This window comes from Ovis aries, chromosome 11 (genome assembly GCF_016772045.2).
Source record: "Ovis aries strain OAR_USU_Benz2616 breed Rambouillet chromosome 11, ARS-UI_Ramb_v3.0, whole genome shotgun sequence".
Taxonomy (NCBI): domain Eukaryota; kingdom Metazoa; phylum Chordata; class Mammalia; order Artiodactyla; family Bovidae; genus Ovis; species Ovis aries.
The window spans coordinates 6,847,741-6,861,050 of record NC_056064.1 but is presented as its reverse complement, the minus strand read 5'-3'; the positions used below and the strand labels follow the sequence as shown (position 1 = coordinate 6,861,050).

Genomic DNA, 13,310 nt, shown 5'->3' with positions numbered 1-13,310 from the left:
TCCACCCAGAATGAGAACGTTTTCAGCCCTCTTATTTTTAAAGATAAACTGATATCCAGGGAGGTGGGATGATGTTCCAACTTAAAAACCTTAAACTCAGTGAACTTCCTCTAAACCCAAATGGAATGCAAATCAACCTATCCTTTATGCATTGCTCTTTTCTAAGTGCTATCTATTTGGCCCAAGCTTGGTGAGCTTATTCTGGTGGTTTGTTTGGACAGAGAAACTAGAAAGGTTAATGTCTATTCTGTGATCAGTTTTTCTGCCCGTCACTTCTCTTTCTTGGATCCATTCTCCTTTTCCTTCTAGTCTCTGGATATTTTCCCCTTGGGTCCGGAACTCCTGTACCTGTTTGCGAGGTTCGGTCTTTTCACTCTTACTGCAGCTGAGCCCTTCTCCAGTCAAGCAACTATCCCTCTGTGCAGCCATAGCCAGCACAATAGAGGGTCTGTGAGTGTGTGGTGAGCGGTTCGGCTGGGGCAAGACCACTCGGCGGCTCCTGAAATAGGCTCCATGCTATTGTGGTGTTTAATTATCAACAGCATTTCTACCACCCAGTGTTTCTGAGTGGGTATTTGTTCTAAGACCTGCCCAGCTAATTAACTACTGGGGTGGGAATGGGGGGAGGGGCAGGAACTTGGTGTTCAAAGAATACAATTACAGTTACTGTTTAAATCCTGAGATACGTAATAATCAGCCCGAGTGGATTTTCTTCACCATCAGAATCTAACCTACTGATTGGCAACTACTTAGTAGCCTTACATGTCTTAATTTTCTCTTTTACCTTGCAGTTAGTGAAGTTGGGCCTAAATTGCTTAAAGTTTGAAAAATATAAGAGAGTAAAATGTAAACTAATTTTAATTTTTTATTGACACTTTCAGGGAACGATTCATTGGGCTTACTTAAAAAAATACATTTGCCCATTACTAATGATACGCTATGTCGCAATGTAGTGATACCTTTTCTATTGTCATCGGCATTTTCCTTGTTTTCACTGATGAGACATACGGGGCAGTAAGATAATCATTTAAACTCAGTGGTAGAAGGAGGTTTACCACTAGCCTTTGGTGCCTCTTCCTATAGTACCCTTGGTTCTGTGTGATTTTCTTCATGAGGGGAACTCATTGCTCACCAGTCATTGTACACAGAAGACTCTCAATTAGTACAGGTTTATATAATTTTTAATAAACCCACTGGTCTGTGTTATACTTAGGAGGCACACAAATATAAATCAAATACTTGTTTTTATAAAATACCTTTGTGTTCTTCCATCAAAAAATAAAAATCTCTTGCCCCAGATACAAATGTTCTGTTTTAGCTTCCATTCAAAAATATATCATATACTCAGTGGTGTCAATTTCAACCCTATCTTTAATTTCAAAGGAGAAAACAAGGTCACTTATGTATAAACCTTGCATTGCAAGCCAATATCCTTTGGGCAACCAAGAATAGCAGTTAATAAAATTTATCTTTGCTGATCATAAATGACGACCTTCTAACAACCTCACAACTGACTTGTTTCCAGCTAGGAATGTCAAAAGAAGGAATATAGATATATTTAAATAATTAAATGTTTTTTAATTAAAAAACTCAAAACGTAAGTTGCAATTTCACTTGGGTCTCAACCCGCTGTCTTGTTTTCAGGTTTTCCCAAGGACTTTGAGAGTGTGAATCCCAAAGAGTTTTAGTGATTTGGAGATTAAATGTTTCATTTCAATTACTGTGAACTTTCTTCTCTTCGAACTCATTACAGCTTGGACATGGGGCTCTGGAATGTTTTTCTCTGCTACTTTCAGCAGAACGTGGATTCACAAAGTCCACGTTATACAGTGTAAGTTGTAATTGTTGCACTTTAAGAAGCTAGAGCTATTGACATAGAGAGACTTTCTGCCCACGTCTCCCAAACTCCAAGGGGCAAATGGACATTTTCTCTGAAACAAACACACAAAATAATTGAAGAACTTATTTAGAAAATCCAAAGCAGATTTTTCAATAATGTTATAGAGGGGTTAAAGATGAAATAAGATAGCTGTAACTTCTGCTGAGTTTTTAGTGCTGTCCAATGGAAATATAGTGTGTCACAGCATTAAAAAATTCCTAGTAGTGACATTAAGAAAGCAAAAAGAAATAGGTGAAATTAATTTTCATGATATATTTAGCTTAACAGATCCAAACATTATCACTTCAACATGGAATCAGTAGGAAATGATTAATTATATATATGGTATTTAAGCCCTAAAAATTCATTGTAAATTTTACATTTAAAACACATTTTAATTTGGACTGGACACATTTCAAGTACTCGACCGTCGTATGTCTATGTTTGACAGTGCAGTTTTAGAACACAAAATCCTACAAACTTTAAAAAGTGCCCATATTGGACAGTGTTTTCACAGCACAGACCATACAACAGATGGGTGAAATATTTAAATTCTCTACCAGAAAATCCTGGGTTGTTTTATTTTGTTTCTGAGAGCTATATTGGCTAACAATTTATTTGACCATTTAACATGTGCCGGGGAAACGTTTTAAACCTACTGCATTTAATTCTCAGCAATCTTAGATAGGTAGTAGAGTAGCCAGCCTTCAAGAGACCTAGTATTCACACCTTGTGCCAGAGCTGATCTGTGCTGGGCATCACGATCAACAAGATTCAGCAAAAGTGATAACGTATCGCCTCTGGTGTTAGGTTGCAAAAGAAACTGGTGCTTCCATCTAGGTTGGTCTCTCTCTCTTACTTGAATAATGTCCTCTAGGGGAAGCCAATTGCCATGTTAGGGAGCAGTGCGATGGAGAGGCCCATACAGAAAGAACACAGGCCTCTCACCAGCAGTCACTTGAGTAAGTTTGGAAATGGATCCTCTGGCGCAATCATGTCTTTAGAGCAGAGCAGTGGTTATGTTGGTTGAATCGAGGGACAGAAGCCTAGACAGTGGGTGTGTGCATGTATGCATGTGGTGTTGGGCTGGCCAACAAAGGTATCTTTATACTTTATGTATGTTTTAATTTTGGGAAAGGAGAATACATTCAGTGTTGCAGGAATATTTAAAAATTAAAAACAAAAGAATGAAAGAGCAGTGATCAACTCTTGAAGGGCAAGTGACTGGAACTTAGGGTATGGACACCTGATGTCTAAAAAGTTATTTGGAAATAAAAGAGGTAAATTCACTTGATATTTAGTAAAATTATTCCCTTCGAAATTAATCATGTATTCACACCCTTCGAAAGAAGTAAAAGTATTCTTGGGATTTATTCAGTTCAACTAAACACATATTTATCAAGTGCCTACTCTTTGATGGGGATAGAGTGACAAATGGGACCAGTTTTGCTCTTTGGAGTTTACATTCTAATGCAGAGGGGAGAGAAAATAAGGAAATCAAAACACTGAGAAAATATTGTATGGTGATTTCAGTGCTATGCAGACAACGAAAATAAACTAATGTGATCAGAAGTGGCTTTACTTGCAGAATAAACTCTTAAGACCTATGTTCAACTCTCTGCCACCCAGTTCCTCTCACTCAAGCATGGAGGTCAACTGCCCAGGGAGGGTGGCCTGAACCTAAGCAAGCTTGTGTGAGCCATACAGAAACCTTTGTGGTAAGTTCACTGAAATTGGGGGAGGGTATTTTTGTTCCTACAGCAAAGTCTAGCCTAATACACTTATCTACATAAAAATGAAATAGGTAAAATCTTATTTTAAAAAAATGGCCTCCCATGCCCAAAACAGTGGATATGGAGAACAGTTCTTGCTTTACATCCTTTTTCTGTATTCTTTCTATCACTGCTCTCAACCTCTTTAAATTGCTAAAAGAGACTAAAGATCCCCATAAACTCAAGGGAAAAAAAAGAAAGAGACTTTAGACCTTGGACTTGGTGGCCAAAGAAAGCCTCTCTTGAAGCTGTGAAATTTGAACTGAAATGTTAAGAAGGCGTTGGCAATGTAATGATCAAGATTAAAAGCTCTCAATCTTTTCAAGCATGGAGAATGGCCATACAAAGGCCCTCTAGTAAGATAGTGAGGGGTGCTTAGGGAATGGAGTGGAGGTGTGCGTATATGGAGTGAAGGCCTGCTCAGGTGAGGGCTGAGCAGTATGGGATAAGGTCTGAGGAGGAGCAAGTTCATAAGTCAGGGTGATGGTTTGTACACCTATTTTAACGAAGCAGACAAAAATATCTGGGGACTCATTCTAGAGATCTGCTTAAGCCTTGTCCTTTACATAGTAATAATGGTTGAAAATCATTGTCTTTTGAGGGTGGATTTGATTTCAGGAAACCTCTCTAAATCATTGGAAGCCACGTCTGGTAAACAGGGAGGGTGAGGACGCTGAGCAATGCTGTTTTGGAACAAAAATCAGGTGTGACTCTAAGCAACGAGTCAGATTTTCTCATAAACTGGCTCTGAGGACAAATCGAAAAGTGTTTAGAGCAATGGCAGCACTGTTGAAGCAAGTGTGGGGTCTCCCATGAGGACCCTGTTACAGGATAACATTCGTGTGGATTGTAGACTTTCTGGTGTGTTTGTTTACGTAAAGCCAGCCTCATTAGTTTATAGTCACACCTCTTAGACGTGCCCTGAACCAGTCCCAGCACCAGCAAGGACCCTTGACTACTGCAGAAATGAGCGGTGCATCCTGACAAGGCTGCCAAATTTTGACATTGGTGTCTGCACCACACTCAGATGACAGCTACTCTGCGATCGTATTTTATGAAGTAACTGAACATAACTAATTCTGGGAGACACTTCCTAGTGCCACAGGCAGTATCCACGGGAAGGCAAGAGAGAGGAGTTCACAATGGAATGCAGAGAGGGAGGAGAGGGTCTGGGCCGAAGGGAGAATGCGGCTATCCGAAAGGGCAGAAAGAAGAACAGTCTGCCATGTTATGAATCAGTGTAAAAACAAAAAGTCAGGCTATGTCTGCAACCAAGTCTCAAAACAGTGCCTGGAAGACACAGCAACGGCAGCGACAGAAGGTTCCCCACAGTGTAAATTACTGGAAGACAAAGTTTTCTTCATACACTGTGTGTGTGAGGACACATGTACGTGGGCTGAAATTCAGTACCTGTGATTCCCAACAGCATACGACAGGTCTGAAAATTTCACCTGAAAATTTCTCAGCTCCTACTATGTGCCAGGCGTTGGGATCAAAAGATGAGATAACATTCATGTGAGTGACCAGATTTGCACATGACAGGTGTCCCAAAAGAACTAGTTTCTTTATGATCACTGTTTATAGAGCTTATGCTGTGCTGTGCTTAGCTGCTCAGTCAGGTCCGACTCTGCCTGCCAGGTTCCTCTGTCCGTGGGGAGAGCCTAAATGATGCCAAATAGGTAGCAACCTCAGAAAAGCACTGACGATTCAGTAAGCTCCTCTGGAGACTGTGGAAGTGTGAGTCAAAGGGGAGGGCAGGATGAGTTGGAAGAAGGGAGGGGTTTATGACAGGGGACTTTCAGATACGGAACAAGTCTTGCTCAGATAGCAGTTGTTCAACTGAGTATGTGTTATAGTAAGGGGGATACTGAGCGAGTGAAAAAATCAAAAGCATAGTCCCCAGGTGTTCTGAAGTACTTCTGTGCATTAGTTTTCCTAGGTCTGGTCCTTTGAGATTCTGGGCCTGTTTCCTAAGCTCGGCACACCTATGTGGGATTCTCCTTCAATAATGGCTGATGTTTTCTTCTAGAAGGAATGAATATTACTTTGTGCTGCTCACCTAAAGGTGGGAGGAACAGAAAAAAGTTGCCAAATAAAGACAGTTGATTCATCTAATGAGCAGGCTGAAGTTCTGTATATATTTAACCTTGGGGCAGTGTGCAAATTTGGGTGGCCGCTTCTGGCACTTCCCTTACGAATAAGGAAATGTACATGGCTGAATTTCAAGCCATGTTTATTAAGAACAGCTCCATATAGCTCTATGAATTGAGGGGTTAAAACCTGGACAATATGCCTGACCAATGGCTTAGGAGGTTAAGTCCCCAAACGTATCTGTGTTTTTGTGATTCCTGTTTTGAAATGGAGACAAATACAGAGGACTTTCTTCTGAATTATGTTGAAATCTTTGGTTGGCATAGTGAAAAGAGTATTGGGCTGTTTTCAGAAGGGAACACACAGGGGAAGGGAAGACAGAAATTTTACCCTATTAGAAATCCTGACTATTTGACAGGCAATAGAAGATGAGCAGATGGAGGAGAGTCAGGGAAGAAAGGAAATGAATATCCACATTGTGTCAGGAAGTGGGCTAATGCTTTTCTACAAATACCTAACACATTTCATACCAAATACTAAATACATTTAATACTAAACGCCAAAGCATTTAATATAGAAGATCTGGGTTCAAATTGCGGGTCCACCACTTATTAGCTTTGGAGCACTGGATGAATTCTTTGTCTTTTGTTATTTCAGGCAACTCTCATCTCACAAACCAGTGGTCAGGATCAGATGTAGGCAAAAGCATTTTCGCAATGTGTAACATACTCTAAGAACTTAAGACCTCATTGTTATTATTATCATTTTTGCTCTTCTATCCTGCCTCTACTGCTTTTGTGGAACAGTTTGCAACAGGTGCTTGCTTACCTGGCTCTGGCTGCCAGACTTTTTCTCATGGGCTGACTCATACGCACAGAAGCAATTTGATTTCTTTTCTACTTGATATATAAAGTGAATTGAAAATCCCTGAAAACAGATTGTGTTCTTCTATCCTGCTTTTTTCCCAACAGAAATGGCATCTCAGTGCGCAGAACAGAACAAAGAAACACACAGTGGAGTTTTAGCAAATAGCAAAAAAGGGGAAGGGGAAGGGAAAGGGGCCTAGTGGCCACAGCCTTCCATACTGGTTACTTGGAAAGAGCAAATTTGCACAGCAGGACCCAGGTATGGTATCCCACACACTTGGACTTCAATCCTTGACACCCTTATTCATTTGCTCGATGTGTGACCTTTGATCAGTCACATAACCTCTCAGAATCACAAATTCCTCTTCTGCAAAATGGAGTTAATAACATTATCCTGAAGCGCCAGTGTGAAAACGGGAGATAATGTATGTGGTGATTTCATAGTCCCTCAATCAGCTGTCTTTTGCCATTTTTACACATGTGGGAGTCTATGCACGATCCTGTCTCTTTAACGTTTTGGGTGGCCAAGGTGACTTAGGTATCATATTTCCCAGAGGCTAAAAGCTGGGTTTCTCTCTCACTATCCTTTACAACTTGGTGATGATATTGTGGTTATCATCCCACAGGGAATGAGGAAAAACCAGGGGTCTTTTCAATGAATTTTCTTTTGGTTTAACTAGATATTTAGTAGTTGGGTTCTTTTATGGAGATTTAATTATGCACAAAGGGGTTTGGGGGGGGGATTGGGAGTCTTACTGGTTTCGTGGAAAATGCAGACATTTTTTTGTAGCGTCTCAGGTAAGTAAGAGTAATGTTTCATCCAGCTCAGTGCAGGCAACATCTGGATGAATGGTCCCCTTGTTCCTATAGAATGGGGCTCAGTCTGCATTCTCTGTGTTCAGACCCCTTGATTCTCTCTCCACTGCTCTCTCACTGGATCTTTGGGACAGACATTATTGCAACATAAATTGGAAGGCAGCAAATAAACCTTTCTCATTTCTTCCATCCTTCTTTGCCCATCCATCCAAATCCTCCAGTTCCACTAAAAAGAAGCGGTACTTTGACGAAGGAGCTCTTACTGAAGAGCCCCATGCTACTGAACCCAAGTCCTCATTCTTTTGGACATGGATGTGGTGAGCTTAGCATTTTTAAAAGAAAGAGTTTTCTGATACAAGGATCTGTCTCTGTACCTAGTCTTTGGGTGGCGGGGTTTTATGAAATTTAGGAGCATCGATGTGACCTCTAATTATATATTTGTTGCTTCTCTTTCAGCCTTCTGGGTCTCACCACTTGGAAGTGAGTGAATCAGTATTAGTCAAACTAACAATTTGATGAGTTTACTTTTTTCTTTTAGGAAACATAAAAACGGTGGCTCAGAGCCGCTGTGGTCATTGGGTCAGAGAGTTTGCACCTAGGGGAATGTGAGTGCCTACCTCAGAATGTTGTGTGAGGATTAAAGGAGTCAATACATGTAAAGTGCTCAGAATAGTGCCTGGCACAGGGCAAGGGCTGTGTGATTTTATCCCATCCACTCCTGGGCAGGGTCGATGGCCCCAGAGCAGCTCCCTTTGGCAAGTACTATCCGCTCTACTTCAAAATACTTCCAGAAAGAAGCCATTCACAAAAGATCACATATTAAATGATTCCATTTCTGTGAAATGTCCAGAATAGGCAAATCTATGGAAACAGAAAGTAGTTGTCCAGGGCTGAGAGGAGTGGGCAGGTGGGGGTGTGATAGCTGAAGGGTATGGGATTTCTTTTGGGATGATGAAAATGGTCTAAAATTGATTGTGGTGATGGTTGCGCAAGCCTGTGCTTGTACTAAAAATCTTTGAATTATACATGATAAGTGGGGGAATTGTATGGCACGTAAATTGTATTTCAATGAAGCTGTTAAAAAATACACCCAGAATTCCACCCCTGCTCACCATCAATGTCACTGCTGTGCTAATCCAAGTAACTGGCATCTGTCTCCTGGACCATTAGAATGGCTTCCTAGCTGGTTTTGACAATTTCACAATTGCTCCCATCACTTTGTCTTTTCTGCAGAGCACGGCAGGGATATTTTAAAATGTAAAGCAGAATGTCTTTCTTTTCTTTTGCCATGTCATGTGGCTTGCAGGATCTTAGTTCCCTGACAGGGATTGAACCTGGGCCCTAGCAGTGAAAGTGCGGAGTTCTAACCATGCACTGCCAAGGAATTCCCCAGAAGGTGTCTTTCGCCTGCTTAAACTGTTTCACTACATCTCGATCACACTTAGAATCAAAGTGAAGCATCTCGCCGGGGCCTCTCTAATCCTGAACCATCTGGTCCTGGTGACGTCTCCCTCAGCATCACTCTCCACTGTGTTCTTTTTGCTTTAGCCACTCCGGCCTTCTTGTTCTCCAGAAACATGGCCATCTCATTCCTGCCTGCCTCAGAACCTTTCTACCTGCCATTCACTCTGCCTAGAATTAGCCCCCAGATCTTCTCATGGATCATTCCTTGATATCACCTAGGACCAGGAGCAAGTGTCCCTACATCAGAGAGACTCCTCTTGCCCAATTCTATTAAAATAGTCCCACTCTATCAACCTCTACCCATTCATTTAGTTTATTTCTCCATAGTGTTTATCACCATTTGAATTTATATTTGATTTATTTTCTGGCTTGTTGGAAATCTCCTCCACTGGAATATAAGTTCTGTAAGTGCAGAGATTTTTATCTTGCTCACCACTGTATTCCAAGTACTTAGCACAAGTCCTTTTTTTGGTGTTTGTCGATTAAGTGAATAAATGAATGGAGCCACCCCAGTATTGACTGAATAAAAAGACACTAACACACACATGCTTATTCTTTTTTCTATCTCATTCTTTTTTTCTATGTATAATTCCTGTGCTATAGCCTTGTGTGGGGTATTTCACATATCTTAAAACTTGCATTCAATTCTTAAGAGGAAGTACCTTTGAGGTTCCTGTTCAATACCACTCCATATATTCTATTTAAAATGTAACTGGATGTTTAGACATATAAGCACTGGCACTATTTGCATGACAGTTTATGAAAACATGTAAAGGATTTCAGAGCCTACGGTTAGTGAATCATTCTAATGGCCAGTAACAACTACTCCAGCGGCATAAAACTGGGGTCTGGCCTTAATAGTATATGCTTTATTCTCAAGCTTACTTACAGTGTGGACTTTCTCGGGCCCCTGTCTTCAGAAGAATCCTAGCAATGGGTACATTGTTCGTCATGATGGCGATATCCAGAGGTGTCAACCCCTCACTGTTGGGTGTGTTGAGATCTAGTTCTTCCGGTGTATACTGATACAGGAGGATCTGCACAGCATCCATGTCTTGCTGTTCAACTGCTTCAAACATGGCTTCATTGCCCTGGAAGTTCTGGAGAAGAATGAAGTAGGTTAGCACAGTTTCACAGACCAGCTTGTCTTCATGGCCTGGCTGTTGTAGATTTCAGGGACTGCTTCAGGGACTACATTTCCACTTCTAAGTGGAATGATGGTGGTGGTGGTTTAGTCACTAAGTCCTGTCCAATGTCTTGCTACCCCCTAGACTGTAGCCTACCAGGCTCCTCTGTCCATGGGATTTCCAAGGGAGGAATACTGGAGTGGGTAGCCATTTCCTTCTCCGGGGGATCTTCCCGACCCAGGAATCAAGCCTGGGTTTCCTGCGTTGCAGGCAGATTCTTTATTGACTGAGCCACCGGAGAAGCCCTTTTACTCCCAGGTCTCTAAAGCAAACACGGTTGGGCCCTCCCTCCATCTTTCTAACGAGCGTTGAAAAGATCTGTACATTTCGATGCATGGAGACATTCAGTATATAGCCTATAGGTAAAAGCAGACATCAGCTTTTCTCAAAGCAGTCTTCTGGGGAATACTGTTCAGGAGGTTGTTATGAGGTGTCCTATGAAGAAAGTAACACGTGGTCAAATGAATTTGGTCAACATTAGATTAAATCACGTTATTGCATTATTTTACTGTAAGAGCTCTCAAGGTCTTTGCTGATTTTTTAAAATAAATTACATTTCATAATTTTCTGTATATTATTATTATTTTTAACATCTTTTAAAAAATAATTTTATTTTATACTTTGGCCACCTGATGTGAAGAACTGACTCACTGGAAAAGCCCCTGACGCTGGGGAAGATTGAACGCAGGAGGAGAAGGGGACGATGGAGGATGAGATGGTTGGATGGCATCACCAACGCCATGGACATGAGTTTTAAGCTTCGGGAGTTGGTGATGGACAGGGAGGCCTGGCGTGCCACAGTCCATGGGGTGGCAAAGAGTCGGACATGACTGAGTGACTGGACTGAACATAATTTTCTGTATATTATTATGTTTTCACATCTTTTAAAAACTAATTTTTTTTTATTTTTGGCCGTGCTGGGTCCTTGTTGCTGCATGGGTTTTTTTCTACCTGTGTTGCTGTGGGGGCTCCTCTCTAGTTGTTGTGCCTGGGCTTCTCATTGCAGAGGCTTCACTTGTGGAGCACGGGCTCTAGGGCACACGGGCTTCAGTAATTGTGCCTTGTAGGCTCAGTAGTTGAGGCTCGCTGGCTCTAGGGTGTGGACTCAATAGCTATGGTGCATGGACTCGGTTGCTCTGTGGCAAGTGGCATCTTCCCGGGTCAGGGATAGAACCTGTGTCTTGGGTATTGGCAGGCAGATTCTTTGCCCCTGAGCTACTAGGGAAGTCCCAAGACCTTTACTAATTTTAATATGCAATTATGATCCTTTCATAGGTGAGAAGTATGACCTGTTTCAAATAATTTTTTTCACAGAACATATTTTTCATTGTATTTGTTTTAACTGTTCTGGAATAACGTTCTACAAAATATAGTATGGAGAATGCTGGCATAGATAACATAGCACAGGTAACTTACATTATGACTAGCTTGGGATTGAGAGCACATGCCCTTTCTCTGTTAGCCCCTCCTTTTCCATCCCCATGTCTGGACTGTTGCTCAGACTGTTCCCAGTTTACGGCAACGACCTACTGGTTTCTTGTCTGAGTCTCCTCCATCACTACTCCATACAAGAGTAATCTTTCTAAAATTTACAGTTCTACATGTCCCTTCGCTATTTACAAATTGAGGAGCCTGATAGACTGCAGTCCATGGGGTCGCGAAGAATCAGACACGACTGAGCGACTTCACTTTCACTTTTCACTTTCCTGCATTGGAGAAGGAAATGGCACCCCACTCCAGTGTTCTTGCCTGGAGAATCCCAGGGACGGGGGAGCCTGGTGGGCTGCCGTCTATGGGGTCGCACAGAGTCGGACACGACTGAAGCGACTTAGCAGCAGCAGCCTGCAAACTGACTCCCTAACTCCTTTGTACTAACCTCCACGCTTTCTCAACCTGGAGTCACAGTCACTGATTACCTTGCATTTCTGAAACCTCAGATCAGGGAATCAAGAGGTAGTATTCAGGAAAGGTTTCAGTGGATTAGGTAACAAACTGCTTTACTGCCTGAAAGGGCCAAAATTTCAGTATTCATAGGATACAAATCACCTATAGAAAAATGTAGCTAGAGACAATATATTTCCTTTGAAAATTTCTTTCAGAATATTAGTAGTAAACAAAGGAGAAAACCTTTAGAATTCTCTCAAATACATATTTTTATAGCTCATGGGAGAAGAGCAACACATGTACTATTCATACATTTATCTGGTATCTTCTCCAGGAATTGCCAGGTGGTTAAACATGTTGAAATACCAGCGGTCCTGACCTAGCATATGGGTTGTCTGATTAAACTTTTAGTAACCAAGTACTAAGGTTGGCAGGTTTTATTTTCAGTCTCATCAAAAATCTATTTTTTTCATCAGAGGCTGCAGGTCAGCTTAACTGAGTGCATAACACACGAATGAAATTTGAGGAAAACAGAAAGTTATTCTGCAAATACTTGTTTTGACAATGGGGACCGAAGGGATGGAGCTATTTGGTATGCAGGTCTCTTTGCCACATGGCACTCTGCTGATTGGAAAAGTGTTTTGTCGACAGTCTGCTAAGCTGAAGAGCCTCTGATGCTTAGGCCATAGCTTAACCAAGTCCTCCTAGAAGATGTGTTTGAAATGAGAATAATTGGAAACCAAAGTGCAGAGTTAATATGCTTCCCTCTCCAAACAACACAGTTGTGTATTTGTCTGTGATTCTTAGTACGTCTAATTTCTCATACGCCAGTATTTGTTCTCACTCTTAAGTCATTTCCTTCTCCATGCTTTTGTTGGTGAACTCCAGTACGCTTCTGTCCGGGAAGGCTAGGGCTCATTTCTGTTTTAAGCTCAAACAAATGATGAAATAAACCCCTGCATCGACATCCTTCCTGATCATGTTAATGTTATGCTCTCAGCGTTTACTGAGGGGCAATACAAGAACCTCCTACATGAGAATGTCTATAACACCCCAGTACTACTCTTTACTTTCCATTACATAATTCACTGTATCTTATAAAGGCCAGAGGACTTAGCAACAGGAAGATATCATTTGGTATACTTTCAATTATTAGCTAATGGAATGCTATTACCAGTTGTCCTTTCCTTTCTGCTGTGACGGACTGGGAACTCAGAGATAAATGTAATGATAAATTTCAGGTACTATATTCGCCTAGGTTTTTAGTATATCTATTTCTCTTCCTAACCTCACTATTTTCTTTTTCTAGTTTTTTTTCTTCCTTCTTTGTCCCTCTCCTACTCCTTTACTG

At 41.3% G+C, this 13,310-nt stretch overlaps 1 protein-coding gene across 1 annotated transcript in view; it reads right to left on the bottom strand.

Annotated features, from left to right (window-relative positions):
* The window catches only part of ANKFN1 (ankyrin repeat and fibronectin type III domain containing 1), a 393,710-nt gene that overhangs the window by 164,630 nt on the left and 215,770 nt on the right, over nucleotides 1–13,310 (bottom strand). The window contains exon 5 of the mRNA XM_060395103.1: nucleotides 9,778–9,988. Within this exon, the coding sequence (XP_060251086.1) occupies nucleotides 9,778–9,988 (211 nt within the window). The remainder of the gene's footprint in view (nucleotides 1–9,777; nucleotides 9,989–13,310) is intronic.